The sequence below is a fragment of the Idiotropiscis lumnitzeri genome, chromosome 9 (assembly GCF_059441095.1).
Source record: "Idiotropiscis lumnitzeri isolate Australia: NSW breed Sydney's pygmy pipehorse chromosome 9, RoL_Ilum_1.0, whole genome shotgun sequence".
Taxonomy (NCBI): Eukaryota; Metazoa; Chordata; class Actinopteri; order Syngnathiformes; family Syngnathidae; genus Idiotropiscis; species Idiotropiscis lumnitzeri.
In genome coordinates, this window is record NC_142399.1 from 8,987,624 (window position 1) to 9,005,772 (window position 18,149).

The 18,149-nt window shown below is 41.1% G+C and overlaps 1 protein-coding gene across 6 annotated transcripts in view; it reads left to right on the top strand.

The window, feature by feature from the left end:
• Window positions 1-5,301: 5,301 nt before the first annotated feature.
• Window positions 5,302-18,149, top strand: part of ebf3b (EBF transcription factor 3b) — an 84,049-nt gene continuing 71,201 nt past the window's right edge. For all 6 annotated transcript variants that reach the window (XM_088304286.1, XM_088304289.1, XM_088304287.1 and 3 more), the window contains exons 1-6: window positions 5,302-5,983; window positions 6,174-6,330; window positions 6,421-6,484; window positions 6,585-6,640; window positions 7,986-8,059; window positions 12,793-12,861. In XM_088304286.1, coding sequence (XP_088160412.1) covers window positions 5,853-5,983; window positions 6,174-6,330; window positions 6,421-6,484; window positions 6,585-6,640; window positions 7,986-8,059; window positions 12,793-12,861 — 551 coding nt within the window. In that variant the 5' untranslated portion in view covers window positions 5,302-5,852. The remainder of the gene's footprint in view (window positions 5,984-6,173; window positions 6,331-6,420; window positions 6,485-6,584; window positions 6,641-7,985; window positions 8,060-12,792; window positions 12,862-18,149) is intronic.

Genomic DNA, 18,149 nt, shown 5'->3' on the forward strand with positions numbered 1-18,149 from the left:
ATACAAACAGAGACATAGCCAAGAAAATAAGCAGGGCTCTCAGTTTACAAAAAACTACTCACGACATTTTACAGAGCCCTACCACAGATTGCTGACAGCTGCCACAAGATGGCGGCAAAGTACTACAGTGCCGTGATATGCTTCGAAATCACTTGACTCGCAAATGAAATTGTGTTACTTTTTGGATTTTTTTTTTTATCAAAAAAATTAAAAAAATTGTGTCAGAGAGCGGCATTTTATTTGCGAGTGACTGTATTATAATATTAGACAGGGCTATGACCTGACGAAAAGACAAGCCCACTCCTTGTTACAAACTAAATCTTTGGGACCAACATGCCACAAGATGGCGCCAAAACAATACTTTTCTATTTGACAGGGAAAAGAAAATCACTCTACTAGCGCGTTAGGTAAGACATAGACTACGACACTGTACAAGTAGGTCCAAATTTGGGTTACATTGCGGTCGTAGGAAGGGAACTCCGTCGTGAAACGAGGGCAGGAAGCACGCGGGGCAAACGTGCTCGGGGAAGAAGGTTGACGATGTTGACTCGCATCACTCTCGCTAGCTTTCCCAGAGTGCGTGAACATCCTCCGCGCTCTCCCGCGGCCGCCCCTCCCCGGAACGGCGCTCCCCTTCCCACTGGAAAGTAGGCCAACTGAACACCAGGGCCCTTTTTTTTTTTTTTAAGATGATCACTTCGTCCGTGTGTGTTTTTGTGTGTGCTTGCTCAGGACAAGCTATTCATGTGGCGTGTAGAACAAAGAGCAGCATTATACAATTTGCGGGGGAAAACGAGGCCCGTTGAAACAAAGACAACAAAAAAAAATGTATCTTTCCGATTCATTGACTTCCTCTTCTTTCACCTCTTCGGGAAAAAAAAAGAGGTCCCTTGCCGCGAACACGACTGCAGGATCATTGTGTGCTGCCAGATTATTTTTAGCTTACACTTGGTCTTCTTTTTTGCAGCGCAGCTTTCACCTTGACTCCCGCCCTTGTGACATCACAATTAACATTTCTGTTAATAGCAACGCACCTTGGCGTTTGGCGCCGATGCCGGTGGAGTGCAAGAAGTCGCGCTGCATCACTGGGAAAAACACACACACACACACACACACACACGCACACCAGAGGAGGCGGGTTCATTAGCACCACATTGCTGTTAATGATGTATTGTGATGAAATGATGAATTCTTACGTGAGAAGACGCAAGAATATTTTTTCACTGCTGTGGTTGGAGGAAGAGACAATAACCAAAGTGGCAGGATTGAATGCCATTAAAAAAAAGGCCAAAGTGTGTAAAAAAACAAAAATGTTTTTTTTTTTAAATCACTGAATAATGAGGACTTCATTCCGAGGACTTTACTAGTTGCATTCTGCGCATTTATTTTGTGATTTGTCACTCAAGCCGTATTGTAATAATCATTTCACTGGCATGCAGGGGAAAATAAAATAAAAAGAGCAGAGAACTCATCATTTGACGGAAACAATCAATCAAATTCAAAGTTTTGTTGTGAAAATTGACTTTCCCACATTTGACAACAAAGAAATAAGAGTTTACACAACTAATTGTCCCCCAATTTAAAAATTTAAGTAATCAGGTCGGGTTGACGAAAAAGTTTGCTCCAAGCATGCCCATGTTCTACTCGGTCAGGAAGGTCACCTCTTCTCACGCACTGAACGAAGCAAACGGGTTTTTGTAGTTCGAGTTTGAAACCAATTTGGACACCCGCCCTGGAACTTTTTTTTTCTAATCTAGATTATACACCTGACTTCATAATCTAACCTCCATAATTGAGGCAGTAAATTGTCCCACGCTGAACGTTCTGATCACCTTTTGACGTTTGCCATACGTTTGTCATGACATCCAATAGACACGTGACGACAGCCCCGCCCACCCGCTAATGAGATTTCAAATTTGACCTTTTGAAAGTCTTCATTTGGCCTTCAAGTTAATATGTTTCCACTTATGGCTGAATAATCACATTTTATTGCCTTCTCTCTCTGTGACACCACTCAAGAATCACGCGGCCAACTTTTATTTAAATCAGTGCCGGATAGCTCCACAAAGCGGTGATGGACACCACCGCGATTGGATTGCAGGGGTGGGGTGTGGAAGGGGGGGCGTAAGAAGGGAGGGGTCTGCATGAGAGTGATGGCACCCTGGGTATTTTTTTTTGGCCATGTGTATTTCGGTGGAAATTTCCAGGGGATATTTTAGATGTTAATAGCCCTGAAGTGGTCTCGGTTTCTTATTTAATTTCTCTCGCCTTCTTTTAAAATGTAATTCGCCCACAGACTGCGCCGCGAGGCTCGAAAGCGCGCGCGGGTTAAAAAAAAAAAAGTCTCTCATCATTTCCACAGCAGAATGGAAATGCAAATGGAACTCACACGCACACACACATTGCTGCCCTTGACACAACTCACCAGTGCACACAATTAAGTTGGTCACCCAATGTGACGTCACAAAAGAACACTCAATGTATTATGGTGATTATTATTATTATTCCCCTCACATGTGTCGTGCTGGCTTCACTAAACACAATTAGGTTTTTTTATGAATTGTCCTCGTATTAATTAAAAAAAAAACATCAAAGTGCCAAGCGTGTAATAATAATAAATATTGTGATAATAATAATAATGATTATTATTATAATAATAATGAAAACAATACAAATAATCATAATTAGCGTCAGTTTTTTTTCCTCACTAAAAATCCACGTCGAGATTTTGGCTCCTCGTGGAAGCGGGAGGGAAAAAAATGAGTGTTGCCAAAGAGGGGCGCTGTCCGTCTATCAGCTCGACAAAAATCGATCCCATCGCTCCTCATGGCTAGAATACATTTTGACCATACTAAAAAAATAAATCCCCAAATAATCCATAATTTGTCCTTTTAATGTCTTCTTCTAATGTGTTTGGTGCGTGTGGAATGGGAATGCTTTCATTTTAATTGTGAGCTAAATGTGAACGCATTTATTTTAATGAACAACAACAAAAAATGTGTTTTGTAATGACGAGAAAATTATTATTGGTAATAAAATGTGTTTGTGGTGAAACAAACACGGGGACGTAATTATTAAAATGCACATCCTGAAATAAAAAAAATTGTTTTGGGGAAACCAAAATGATGATTCAATGAAAAGATTGGAGTGAAAGAAGACGCGAAAGATAACGCTTATAACTCAATGAAAATGTTCAAATGTACATTTTCATGAACGAAACATGTGAAAATAAGAATTAAAAATCAGCAAAAAATGGTGGGATAAAATTATTTTTGGGTGACAAATATACATCAGTACGAATGCATATAAAGATTAGATAATCATTACAAATAAATTAAAATGTGTTTTAATTAACGTGGGAGAATAATTTAAAATGTATTTTTTGGGTGAAACAAACAAATCCTTTTATAGTGAAAGAAACAACCATCAAAAACACCTTAATAATAATCAGAATCAATCAACGCCAATATTAGAATACATTTTAATGAAAGAAACAATCATTTCAAAGAAATCAATACAAAAAGACTTTACAGTCAAAGAGCCCAGCAAAAAAAAAAAATCAATAACAAAAATATAGTTTCCAGTCCAAGAAAAAAAATGTACGCTTGCTGCGTGGGCTGCTCTTCTCTATAATCATGAAGAATTTGCAAGGCACTGTGGGCGTGCATGTAATTAATAATTAATCGACAAAAGATCCCTTTAATAAAGCCAAGCATGCATGGGCTGCGTGTACAAAAAAAAACATGCACGCAAATGCAGGTGAGCTCCCACTAACATTAAAGTGTCACTTAAAAAAAATACAAATATGATCTTGCATGGGCGCGCGTGGATGTGGATGTGAGCTGGACAGCTGGGCAGCGGCCGGCTGATTGACTTTGCCGTGACATCTGGGAGGCCCGCTGGCCCCTGGCACGCGTGGAAGCTGATGTCGGCCATTTACATGCAAATTTGGGGGAGATCATGAAGGGCCTCGCCCCGTAAATTCAACACACACACACACACACACACACACGTACACACAAAGACAGAAAGACGCAGAGGTGCATGCGCACGCCACACACACCGGAAGCCTCATTGGGAGTTTGATTGGATATCAGTGGAGGTCAATAGAAGAGTGGGTGGGAGACACTAGTGAGCGTGACGTGTTTTTTTTTTTGCGCACTTCCCGCTGCCCCAAAAAAACAAAAACAAAAAAAAACCATGTTAATAATTACATTTGGATTTTTGTTGTTGTGAGAAGACCACCACAGTAAAGGGGGCTCAGCTGACGCCCCTCTTTCCGTCGCTGCACGTCCAGATGGCTGCAGCACACAGATTTGCATTCATTTCCACCGCTAATATGTCCACAACGAGCGGGGCCAGCTGCATTTGTTGTCAAATACGCTTTAAAAAGACGCCGTCGTTATACCGACACATTGTGTGCGTGCGTGCGTGTGTGTGGCGGCTCCTCTCCAGTCAACAGTATCTGATCTCTAAAGAGGATTTGCCTTTTAAAGCGAGTGAGGGGAAGAAAAAAAAATATTTAAAAGGGAAGGTTAACTTCTTCATAAGCGACGCGCGCGCAAAATATCATCCTCATTTTGCAGCGGTGTTTTTTTTTGTGTGTGTGATTTTAGCGCGTCCAAAGTGTGCAAAGCTCAATTTGGCAATAGATTTGCGCGGAGGTGAAAGCAACAGCTTATAATTCACTTATCTTTGGCAGCAGCTATTAACCCTCAGCACCGGCTAGATAGATTGCTCAGGATGGAGCAGGCGGCCCTCCTCCTCCTCCTCCTTCTACTCCTCCTCATCCTCCTTTTCACCACTAATGAAGCGAACTGCTCGGACCGAGGAGCATGCAAGACAGTTCGTGAGAGGAAAAAAAGTGTTAAAAAAAATGATGAAGATGTGTCTTATTATTACGGATTTTCCGGCACTTGCGTAATAAAATAAGACGTCATGATGATGTAGAAGCAATTTGCACACTGAACGATGACACTTAACAAAAAGTTGCAAGTTTAATTTGTGGTATGAACCCTCCCCTCTTCGTTGCATGTGATTCTGATTAAAATGAATCAAAAAATTAAAATAAATAAAAAAATAAAATAAAACTCACCACACTGGAGGGGCCTACAATGGAAGAGGTGGTGAAAAGTGAACGAGGCAAAATTCTCTCTCTGCTCCGGCGCTTTGGAAACAGGAAGCGTCACGCCTCCGTATATGGTCAAAGCCCCGCCCCTTTCATCGCGTCATCCCGTGACGGCGCCTCTCCCGTGGGTTTAGAGTTTTGGCTCCCGGGAAAGAGTGCAGTCCTCGGGGAAAGAGGGCTTAGTTTTGCATGTTCCCATCCAGCGTGCGCCACGCCGCCGCCACCACCACGCCAACGGGGCCCCTCGTCTCCTCCACCAGCGCCGCCACTTGCACATCTCGCGTGTAGCGTGGAACACCTTCCACTGGCGAGCAGTGTTTGGAGTGTTTTTTCTCCACCGCCACGAGTGGGGCTTTCTATTTTTTTCCCCTCTCGTCAAGTCCTGAAGGTTTTGGACGCCGGTGCTTCGGGGATGTGTCCACTTTGAGAGCAGCATCACCCACGAACACAGTCATTTTTATTCCTCCACGCAAAAAAAAAAAAAAAAGAAAAAGAAAACTATAATATAGCTTTCTTTTACGCTCGTGTGTGTGTGGATATCTCTCTTAACCCACTCGAGCACTTTTGAGAATTGTTCACAGCGGACGGAGAGAAGAGGGAGAGCGGACCTGTGTGGACTTTTGGACGGATAAGCCAACACGCGTGGCGTGGACCCTTATTCCCCCTACTCCCACCACCGCCACCTATTTTTTTTTAATCTTTCCCACCCCACGCAGGAGGCTCGATGTTTGGGATTCAGGAGACGATACCGCGGGGCGGCACGACGATGAAGGAGGAACCGCTCGGCGGGCTCAACTCTGTGCGCTCGTGGATGCACACAGCCGGGGTCGTGGACGCCAACACGGCCGCGCAAAGGTACCGCGGGTCATCCAACCCCCCAAAATTAAAACAAAATTAAAAATCCTCGTGGAGCTTGAATTTCGGCAATTGGACTCTTTTTATGCGTGGAAAACGTCTTCCGGGCACAAAAAAGAATCCAAATGCCGAGATGGCAAGTTTGAGGAACCAGAGCGATCCCCCCGTGTCCTTGTTGTTCACCCCGCAGTGGAGTCGGCCTGGCCCGGGCGCACTACGAGAAGCAGCCCCCGTCCAACCTCAGGAAGTCCAATTTCTTCCACTTCGTGCTCGCCTTGTACGACAGGCAGGGGCAGCCTGTGGAAATCGAGAGGACGGCTTTTGTCGACTTTGTGGAGAAAGAAAAAGTAAGAGCAACCCTGCCAATTCATGCTCCCCACTCAAAATTTAATTGTTATTTTTGTTTATCGGTTTATTGATTTTTGTTTCCCTTGCAGGAGCCAACCAGTGAAAAAACCAACAATGGGATACATTACAAACTACAGTTATTGTACAGTAACGGTGAGTTAACTCAATATTATAACAACGGAGTTGGCATTTGTAATAATAACGATAACATATATATTTTTGTAAATAAAACAATTTTCCTGTCTTCATCTAGGCGTCAGAACAGAACAGGATCTTTACATTCGGCTAATCGATTCCATGACAAAACAGGTAAGTTGCATGGAGGTGGGGAGGACACGCGCACGTGCATGCGTGGGAGGAAATAAAAATAAGACGCCCAAAAATAAAAATTAAAAATTAAAATGAAAGCACAGGCGCAATATAAGATGTAAAATAAAGACTCCGGATAAGATGTAACGTGAGAAGCTGAAAGCCAGCGAGACTCACTTTGTCCCAACATTAAAAATTGAAACACGTCTGCTGATCCCTTTTCTCGCAAAGGCTTAGAGGTGAAACCCATGTCAGGAAAAAAAGAGGAAAAATAAATGCAGCCCATGTTATATTCATCACGTGCGCTTTTTTTTAGGACAAATAAATGCTCAAATGCACACCGTCTATTTCGTTTGAAAAGCCAAATTACGACGTTTGTATTTTGGTTTATGTCATTGTTATTATTATTTTTTTTAATTGAAGAAATAGAGCCGTGCCGTGACAGCGTTCACACACACTCAAACACACACTCTTACACACACATTCCCGCGCCAATGATCCGAGTCAATGACGCAGAACAAGCAATTTATGGATTTCGGTTTCCTCGGCTGCAAAATGGCCACATCAATCAAAAGCAATAGGGACACGGAAACATGTTAAAATAAAATAAAATAAGTTAAAAAAAAAAACAAATTTGTTATGTCACATTTGCCCGCCACGTAACAAATTAATTAAAAAAAAGAAGATATAATTAACGGCCGCAAATTGGCTTGTTATCTTTTGGCTTGATTTACTTTTTAATTCCAAAAGGTGCCGTCGAAGGAGAAGCAGGGCTGAGTCTCCTTAGAAACGGGAGGATGAGGAGGATGAGGAGGAGGGATGGAGGGATGGAGGGCGGCAGAAGTGATCGCTCCACGCCATCTGTTTCAGCCAATGCTCAAAAATTACTCGAGCGTACGCCGCCAGACAGCCGCGCGTTTTATCCACAGAAAAGATCATTGTTAGCGGCTCAAAAAATAAACAACAGATTGCCCATTAACACTTTCCCCCAAATATCCCCAGATTATAAGCATATTGATGACACTTCTATTGGAGCGAAAATGCACCCCCCCCAATACCCCCCCTTCTGTCAGTCTGTCCGTCTTAAGTGGATTAAATGGGAGGGAAAACAATACACATTGGAATTATTAGTATTTGGTATTTCATCAATTAGCTTAAAAAGAGATGCGAAACATTTTTAAAGTGTTGGTCTGACATTAATATAATATTTTTCATTTACAGGCACAATTTGTGGGATGTGATGTCAGAATTAATGACCCAAAAAAAATAAGAAGAAAGGATGTGTTTGTATTGATTCACTGGTGATGTATTTGCAATGCTGACGTTTTGATTTTCATTTCCAAAGGCCATAGTTTATGAGGGCCAAGACAAGAATCCGGAAATGTGCAGAGTTCTCCTCACCCATGAAATCATGTGCAGGTAAGACGATGACATTTTTTGGGGTTTAATTTAACATTTTATTTAAAAAAAATCTGTTCTCCTGTGACGTGTGACTCACAAAGAGTGGGTGGCAAGTTTTAAACGAGAGGCATCGTGATTTTGTTTTTATTTTGTTTTATTCTCTATATATTTTATTATCTTCGTTTTTGGAGTGGCGCTCCACTTGATCTGAGCTGTCAGCGATGTTTTGCGAGCCTTTTAGCAATTTGCGCACGCATTTGCCTCTCACATTGCGTTGCCATTCAGGCGCTGTCACCGATACCGAAACGCCTTTTGTTGTAATTGTCACCCCCCCCCCCAAAAAAAAAATAAAAAAACCTTCGCCACCCCCCAGCGTGTGACTACATTGAGCATTGAATTCGGATACTCGTCGCCCCCCCACTCCTCTTTTTATTATTATCGAAAAAGCGCATGCATCAAATGCTCTTTTTGATACCCCCCGTGCCCCCCCCCCTTGCGTAAACTCATCACTCACACTCAATTTACACCCGCATCCATCACTTTGTTTTGTCAAACTCGGAATATCCGTCGTGGACATGATATTAGGCACACCTGATATTCGACACACGTGCTCAAATTAAAACAAATAATAATAATCGACGCTGTGCACTGCATCACACTTTGAGCTGTTCGTAATATTTGTCTTGCTATTTGAGATAACTACGCATGACCTGTAACCCCCTTGAGAGTAGTTACATTCCTATTATATACAGCACAGGGCTTCATGTTTATTATTGTAATTTGCAGTGGTAATAGAAATGCATGACATCATGCTGAGAGCTGTTTCTAATATTTAGCTTTTTTTTTTTTAATTGTTAAAATCTATATAGTGACTACTATAATATTATTGGGAGTAGTTGCAGGATTGTATTTATTAATATTAATAATACAATATATGATCAGTCATCCAGTTACATGACTTTTATATACTGCATAGGATTGTGAAAATGTATTGCTGTTCCTCTTTTGTTGGCTGCCTTTTGTGATTTTAATAAGGACACTATATGACCGGTAATTCTTTTGAGAGTAGTAATTACATTACTTTTCAATAGACAATATCCAGGATTATGTTTCTTATTCTAGTTTGTAATGGTTGAAGTGTATTGCTGTGCCTAATATTTTGGCTGCCTATTGTGACTAATAACGACATACATTATTGTCATTATTAACGTCCCATTACTAGATTTGATAAAGTAGTGGCATTACTATTAAATTGTAATTGTGCTCCCTTTTGATTGTCACTTGATTTCAGAATTTGTCTATTATTTGTTTGCCTTGGTGTAGTGAAGTGTATTGCATGAGGAGGAGAGCTGTTCCGAATAATATGACATGCATGGCTTTATCATCACGCTTATGAATAACTATGACCCATCGTTACATTGCAATCTAATGCTGACTTTTGATGACCACTCGAAATGCTCATCGTTGCTGTAGAAATTGAATTGGATCACGCTGAGAGCTGTTCCTAATATTTTGGCTTCCTTTTATGATTTACAGAGTTTCAATATTATTGCCATTTAAGACCACAAATCTTATTCTGAGAGTTGTTCCTAATATTTTGGCTATCTCTTATGACTTGCATGGCTTTTGAATAATTGTCACAGAAGCTGAATTTACTATTATGTACATCCGCTTTAGCGTGTCTTCATTTACAAACACGGTATGCCTCGTGTAGACAAGCACTGAGACTTGTTTCAGACGTGCATCGATTCATGCTGAGAGCTGTTCCTAATATTTTGGCCGCACATACTGATTGCTATTAATAACTATCTGAGCGGGAATACCACTGATGCTTTATGTACAATATGCTGCAGTCCAATTGACAACGCTGCCTTTTGACTGACACCAAACGTAACCGATTGTTTATTATTGTAGTTTGCAGCGCTCGTATTAAATCATGGTCATACACGGTGAAATTCACGCTCACCTTTGATTGACACCTATTGACAATATATTCATTAGTGTGCCCGGAGATGTTGATAAGAATCAGTCAGTGAGTTGTTCCTAATATTTTGGAAGAGCTATTACATATCTTTCTCGTTATTATTCTGATTGCTATGGTAGTGAAGTCGCATTTGTATGATTTCGAGTGGCTACTAGTGCAACGATACTAGTCATGTGTGTGGCGTGCAAGTGCGAGAGCAGTTTCTGAGAGGGGCTCTGAGGACTTGTGGCGTCGCTATATGCGCGGCTTGGATGAATCTTATCAGCAAGGATGGCCAAGGCACACCTGCACAAAACACACTCGGCCACAAAAATGCGCCTTGACAAGGATGACGATTATGCTCAATTTGCATTTTGTCTCACGTTCCTTTCTGGCGTATTTTGTGCTAAATGAAAGGCGAGATTCTGACCGGTGGTGTCGCTACAGGCATGGATTTATCATTATTGTCGTGATTAATAAGCAGTCAATAGTGAAGTGACTTTTTTTTTTACAACTTTTGAGTTGCACTTAATTGGATAACGTGTGTGTTATCGAGGCTGCGACACAATAAAACAATGTGATGAAAAGAATAATGAATATCTCATAAATGAGCATGTTTGTCTTTTATTGGCATAATTTTGCAGCGCTTGTGTTGTCTCAAGAAAGTTGCCTGTGAGGGCTTCAAAATGTCTTTTCGTCACCCCAAAAAAGTGTGAACACAACTTTAAAAGATAAGAGCACGGTGACTTCTCTGGCTCTCTTTTTTTTCCTTAAGTCATAGATCATTTTATTTTTTAATTTTTGGGCTTCGGAAATGACGATAAATTAAGCACGATTATTGCTGCTGTAAATCTGACTTTTTTTTCCTTTTTTTTTTTTTAAGATGAGCGAGCTCGACCGACAGTATCTTTGCACAAATCTTTGTTTGACTTCCTGCACCATATGGCGTAAATCAATCTGATTCTCATGAGTTTTCATTTCAAATGGAAGCCCGGATGATGAATTTGTTTATTTCTTTTTTTTTTTCTTCTTCTAATTCATGTTCATATCAAAGGATGTGAAAGTCAGCTAGCTGCAAGCTCTGGATTGGCGTGGTAGAAAAAAAAAAGGGGGGGGGGGTACATTGACGGGGGGGGGGGGGGGGGGGGGGGGGTTGGTGTTTGCGCCTGAAACATGTGGTGGAAGATAGATTAGTGCTTTTGAGGCCATAATTGATAAATGCCTCGCAGAAATATTGGTTGAGGGTGGCACCTTGCATCTCCCTCAGAAATAGCAGCTTGGCAATTAGAGGTAAACAAAAGCTGAAGCTGTGAAAAGTGACTCCCCTGCTTCCCCCCCCCCCCCATGCCTGCCCCCCCTTTGCATCCCCTCCCCTGCAACGCTATAAGCCAAACAACACAACATGTTGTTTTTCCAAATGTTTTTTTTATTTTTATCTATCAGCATCAATGCAAGCAGTCAAGCTAGCCTCATGCATGGTAACCACTCGATAAACGCACGCTGGGCTCGGGGAGCCGCTGTTGTTGCTCGGCAAACGGGACAAAAAAAAAAATAAATAAAAGACTTTTCCGGAAGTTAGTCAAACGAGGATCATTTATAAATATAAATCCTTTGAAATGTTTCTTTTTTTTCCAACACAACAGGACGGAAAGAATGAGGGGTTGCAAGTTCACACCGTGGCAGTTCTAATTATCATTATTATTATTATTATTATTTTAATGTATATGCTTTTTAAATTTGCCTTAATTTCTTGATTGCCTCTTATCATACAGAGATTCGGCAAACGTGGTGCCCCCAAGGACCACACGAGTAGCCCGCGGGCCTGTTTTAAAAGTAGCTCACCAGTCAAGTGATCATTTGAAAATGGGACTATTTGCATAGATTTACAGAAATAAATTGCAGCAAATTGATTTGTAACACTTTGCGATCATACATTATTAACATCAATGTAAAAAAAAAAAAAAAAGTGTTGAGAGGACTCAAAAATGTCAAGGCAACAAACTGATCAAATTTGAAGTTGGGAGATTCAACAAAATATTTTAAGTTTTTGACAAGAAGAAGATTGTCTTAAAAGAACTAATTGTCACTTGTATCTTGCCGCAATTTAAAGAACAATGCCGCAAATTGTTTTGGAGCAACAACTGCTTTCGACACAAACACAATGATTAAGGTGTTAAAACTTCACAAACCGGTCCCAGAATTGCAAAATATTCTTGCGCGCAGGTTTATTTATTTTGCGTAATTTGCTGGAAGGGTGGTGCCGATTAATCTCACTGCAAATCAAGAATTATTTCATATACTTTCCCTGATTAACGATTTCGCCGAGAGATCTTGCAAAATTACGAGTTGGTATTCGATTTTGCTCAGGAGAGGCGGAACATCCGGCGGGCTATTTGAGGCGGGTTTCACAGCCCTGAAAGTATACAGATGCATTTTAAAATTTTTTTTAACAGTATCTTACTGTAATTCCCTCACATGTGGGGAAAGGGGAGCTACAATCACTAATGCGCTTTTCAATCCTACAAAATGAGAGCAGTAACACTCAAACACAACGAGCACAATTACGCAGAAGCTGATGTCGACCACAGCTCTCACCCGGACACTCACGAGCTCTTAAAGACACTTGCATGTCATTTTCATTTCATTTTACCATTGAAATGTGTTTGTTGTGAACAAATAGAAATGTGTTTCAAGTAAAACTCTAGAATGATGTTTTTGTTGCATCGTGTCGGAGATCTTGTCGCATTTTTCTCGATCATTCTGACCCGTCCCGTGTGTGTCCCGACAGCCGATGCTGCGACAAGAAAAGCTGCGGGAACAGGAACGAGACCCCGTCAGACCCGGTGATCATCGACAGGTAAGAACCCCCCCACGGCTTGCCTTTTCTCGTTAGTGGGGTGGGGGGAGTCAAACGAGCGACTAAACGGCCGAGGGGATGAGAGCCGGCGAACAAACGAGCTTCCTTCCCCTCCCTCGGCGCTGCCAGACGGCGCCCGCTTGGGCTGACTCGCATCTTCCTAGCAGGGGGGGGGGGCGTGGGAGTGGCTGAGGGGGGTCTTTCCCAGCTACCTGTGTGCCGAGGGGGCGGTCAACCACCTGGATGGGGTGGTGGTGATGGTGGTGGTGGGGGGGGGGGGGGGGTATGTGCAGTCGCAGGTGGTTCAATCACTAGAGGATCACGCTGGGAATACACCTAATTAGCTTGGGCAACTTGGTGTTTATTTGGCTTGCACACACCCTTTTGTTTATCACGCTGTCAGACGTTACCTCCACCAAGCGGCTTGCTTGTTTGCCCGGGACCACCGACACGTCACACTTCAGACTTATTATTCATTTTGTCAAGAATCATGATAAATGTGCTCATTTGTTTTTTTTGGGACAGTACGGTATTGTGATAAAAGTCACAGGAAACTATATAATAAAAAAAAAATATATAATAAATACATAAAATAAATAAAATAAATAAAATAAATAAAATAAATAAAATAAATAAAATAAATATTTCTTGGTCTTAAATGTGATATGTTTGATTTATTAACCCTCCTAGTATGTTTCTTTATAATGAACAACAAAAATATTACTGGGTTAATCTGACCTGACACATTTTTCGTGATCCTAAAGTGAAAATATCCCAAAACACGTTGATTATATCTCATTGTTAAGTCTAAATCCAAATAGGTTCATTGTCAGAAATGAAACTTTCATTGTGAACGTTGATTAGACTTAGACTGCACATCCAAAAACTAATTTTAACTTTTAAAACAAGCCAATTGGACCAGGGCCATTTTTAATCATCCAAAAAATGTCAAATTTATAAAGTGCTTATTTCTCTTTAAATGATGTTGATTATGTTACACCACAGTCCCCAAAAAACTACTTTTGTCATATAAAGCAGGCCAATGTGTCCACATGTGAAAGTATATATAAGTACTTTTTTATATTGCTTACATCTCATTACAAATAGTTAACTTTGGTTGATTACGCTTACACTACAGACCCCAAAATTATTTTTAACTTAAAAAAAAGTTTCAAAACTAAAACTAACAACCCCAATATACATTATTCATGTCTTATTGTTAACTCAACTTGCAAATATGTAAAAAATGATCTTTCTCATTGGATATGTTGATTGCAGATCAAACTTTGAAAAAAACTGCCCTAAATGACTCAGTTTTTAATGATCCAAAATTGAAAAGATGGACTAAATATTTCTCATATTTTAATATTAAGTTAAAAAAAAAAGAAGGATTTTACTTATGCTTTATACTGAAAACTACTTTTGACTTTTCAAAATGGGTCAGTCTGACCCCGAGCATGTTAAATTATCCAAAAGTAAAATGATTTCAATAAACATTGCCTGCATCTCATTCAGTCAACTTAGAAATGTGAAATTTTCACGCGATATGTCAAAACACTTTTTAAGTCCTAAACTGGATCAAGTTGATAAATGTAAATTATTTCAAAAGTGAAAAGTTTCCTACAAAAACTGTTTATCTCTTAAACTCAACTTTCACTCTCCATACTAGAAAACGACTTCTGTCCACTAAAATGGGTCAATTTGACCTTTAACCTAACAGGACGGTTCAGCGAAATAGAACCTTAATGAAATCCATTTCAAGACTTTTTGCACAATACAGCACTGTACAAGACTTTTTCCTTGATTTGTGATTTATGCATGAATCTTAGCAGGCGGTGTAAAAACTGATCCAAAATTTTGTTTTTTTTTTTGCCTAGGGGAAGGTTTGTGCTTTTGTGTATCTTTTTTTTTGTGTGTTGCTCGCACCTGGAGGGAAGCCGCCACATATCTGTGACCTTCCCTTTTCCCATCCAAAGCGGGCGAACAAACGCATCGCTCCCTCCACCGTGGCTGTGGATGAGTCGTGCTGAATATGTGTTGGGCACATTGAGGAGGGGAGAGAGGGAAGGCATTTTTTGGGGGGGTGTTGGGGGCACTACCATGTAATTCTCAGCATGTCATACGGAGAGATGAATTATTTTGTTCAATGGATTTCATTCAAATGCATAATGGACTCTTTCATACGGAGAGACAGCACAATTGCCACATCACACCTGGAACAGAATACAGTGGCGCCTTGAGATATGTGAGCCAGAAAAAAAAATTAACATGTTTGTTCTTAATAGAAAATGACACAAGAGACTATAAAAGATATATTGCGCTTCCTTGTTCTTGTTCGGCACCATCTATTGGCAGTTGGCGCATTACTGCCATCGCCAGATCATGTCCTACCACTGCAAGGAAAGCGATGTGAAAATTCAAAGTGACTGTTCTTATCTCAAGGCATCACCGTATTCGCAACGTCTCTCCACTGCCCGGTAAAGGCGGGAAACTTCTGGAATGCGTCGGCAATTACATGACATCAGAGCAAAAATACTTGTCAGACAGCAACAACTGCTTTCAACACAAGTCGTGTTCCCCATGAGTTGCGACCTTGATTCTATTTGCAATAGATGCTTCATCGTTCACGCTGTATTGCACTTGCACATTTTTTTTTTGACAGTATTCTACTTGCAATTTCTACGTGTTGTTTTATTCGTTAATTATTTTTTTCAATTAATCGGTTCTCAGATTTTTTTGCGTGCTAAATATCATTAAAAAAAGATCAATTTCAGTCAGGCCTTTATAATCACATTCATGCTGTCAGCCACTGCCCTCACTCAGACACACACATCACCGGATGAAGCCCCGCCTCTTAAAGGCAAATGCATGTAGAATTCACTACAACTCGCATCGTATAATCTATTTTACGCTTGCAATGACTTCTTTTCACATCCAAATACATTTACAAGTCATGCCGAATGTGTTTTACGCAGCTTGAGGAGGTGAGGCAGGGTGAGGGGAGGGAGGGGAAATGGTGGGGGGGGGTCGTCATCTCAATGTAACTCTCCCCACGTCGTAGGGAGAGACAGCAATGCTAATGTTTGACTAGGCGGAATCACTGTTTGCTTAGCGGCGAATGCCTGCTATCTGACAGAGGGGACAACTCTCTTATTAGTAATCAAATCGGGCTGAGCAGTTGTTGCTGCCACTCCACTCCAGCCGCTTCTCATGCATGGGGAAGTAGGAGCCGGCTGCCCTGGGAGCCTGGATGGATTACCGCAGCTACTGCTGTCTGCAGGGCAAACTCACGCACACACGCACGCACACACGCAAGGACACAGACAGAAGGGATGCTGCTACATCGGCGGCGCAAAAAGCAGGCGACGGCGCTTTCAAGTTGGCTTTGTGTCATTCAAGAGTTTTGCACGCACATTGTTCCGCAAGCGGCCGGACAAAACGTGTAACTTAAGTACAATGCGAGCGGGATGAACGCAAGGGGGTGGAGGAAGAATTAAAAGTCAAGCAACGAGAAGGGCTGGGAAGAGAAAAGGAACAGGAGGGCATGGAGGAAGAGGAGGGAGGGAGGGCTGGATATTGTAAACTCAACCGGCTCAGGGAAGGGCTCGAGTTTGCATTGTGACCGCTCTGAATGGGAGTGGAGTATCCCTTTCCTCGCACAATGAGCGGCTCTGTTGAAACACAAAAGCATATGTTCCTCATTAGACCCTCCCATTGTCTCCATGTCGTAACTATGAGCCTGTCAGCGCGCCCTCGCGGACCCGCGCAGGTTCCCAGTGACCGGGGGAGGCTCACTAGTTAAAAAAAATAAAATAAAATAGCCCAAGCGGGACCGGGTTATTTTTTTTTCTTCTTGTCATTTTACACTGCTGTGTTAAATTATTCGCCGCGGCTGCTCCAAACTGGCGTGTTTTTACTACCATTTGTGTTACATGTGTCGCCCTGGCACGCACGTCATTACGAGGCACCTGCGCGGCCGCCTGATTACTTCCAATCCACTTGACTGACGCAAGGCTCGGCCGCCGAGGTCCGAAAGCCTGAATCAGCCGCGTCTGCGTACAATTACAGCGTTGGAAACCCAACCTTTGCAAACACAACAGCCCCGCTGGGAGTTTCAAGGGGCGGAAAAAGTACAGTTAAGTTAAGCACCTGAACTGAGTTCGAACTGGACGATTTTCCAGAAACAGGACCGCCATTAAACCTGAAGGCCCCACGAAACAATGGCGGTCACATAAATGGCAGCTGGGACATGCTGACATGGGAGATTTTCACACTTTTTTTTTTTTTTAACTCGTTTCTACATTTGGTACAAAATGATACTGTTTAATTGCATGTGACCTTTGAGTTAGAATTCATGAATGCAAGTAAGTAAATCACTTTCTAACTTTGCATTCCTTTTTTTTGGGCCACATTTTCAAAATGGGTCAGGTTGTGAGATAAGAGTCAGGTAACAATAATTTCATGACAAAACATTTGGAAGTTGCAACAAGACCACAAAAGTTGAGTTTCTACTTTTTCTACAAAATCTTACTATTTTTTTTTTTTTGCCATTTTGTTAAATGGTTTTAGGACTCGACTGAGTATATTGTCGGCGCCACGTATGTCACAATTAGGTTTGCACTTTTTTTTTTTTTTTTTTATATTCTATTGGTCAGTCCACACATGTAGGTGTTATTTATTTGGACAAATTCGTTCTCATATTTATTTAGTCAAATTTTCAAAGCATGTCAGAGGTTAAGAGTCAGATCACAATCGTTTTACAACATCCAGTCATAACATTCTGGAGTCGCAAGGATGCCAGAAAAAGTTTGACGTTATTTCTTTCAAGCAACTTCTCATTAGTGGGTAAGAGGTTAAAAAGTAGGACAAGATTTTTTTTTTTTTCCCGTTTTGTTACTTTCTGTACAAAAGCCAACTATTGACACTATTTATGATGTCATATATACTTATATGGAGTTACGGGGGTTAGAGTCAGGGCACATCTGCTCCATAACCTGACTCATAAAAATATTTGGGGACCTGCGAGTCATTCACAAAATGTCACTATTCTGCTAATTAAATTGGACGACTTTTCATACAAAATCTCACTATTAATGGTGCCATATTTATAGTTCTATGTAGTTAAGGGGTTAGCATCAGGACACATCTGTTCCATAATATCAGTCCTAAAAATATTTGGAAGTCTGCAAGTTATTAAAAAAAAAAACAAATGTCAATCTTTTACCAAGTAACTACAGATCTTGATTTTTTTTTGTATGTATTATTGTAACACTCGGGCTCATTTGGAT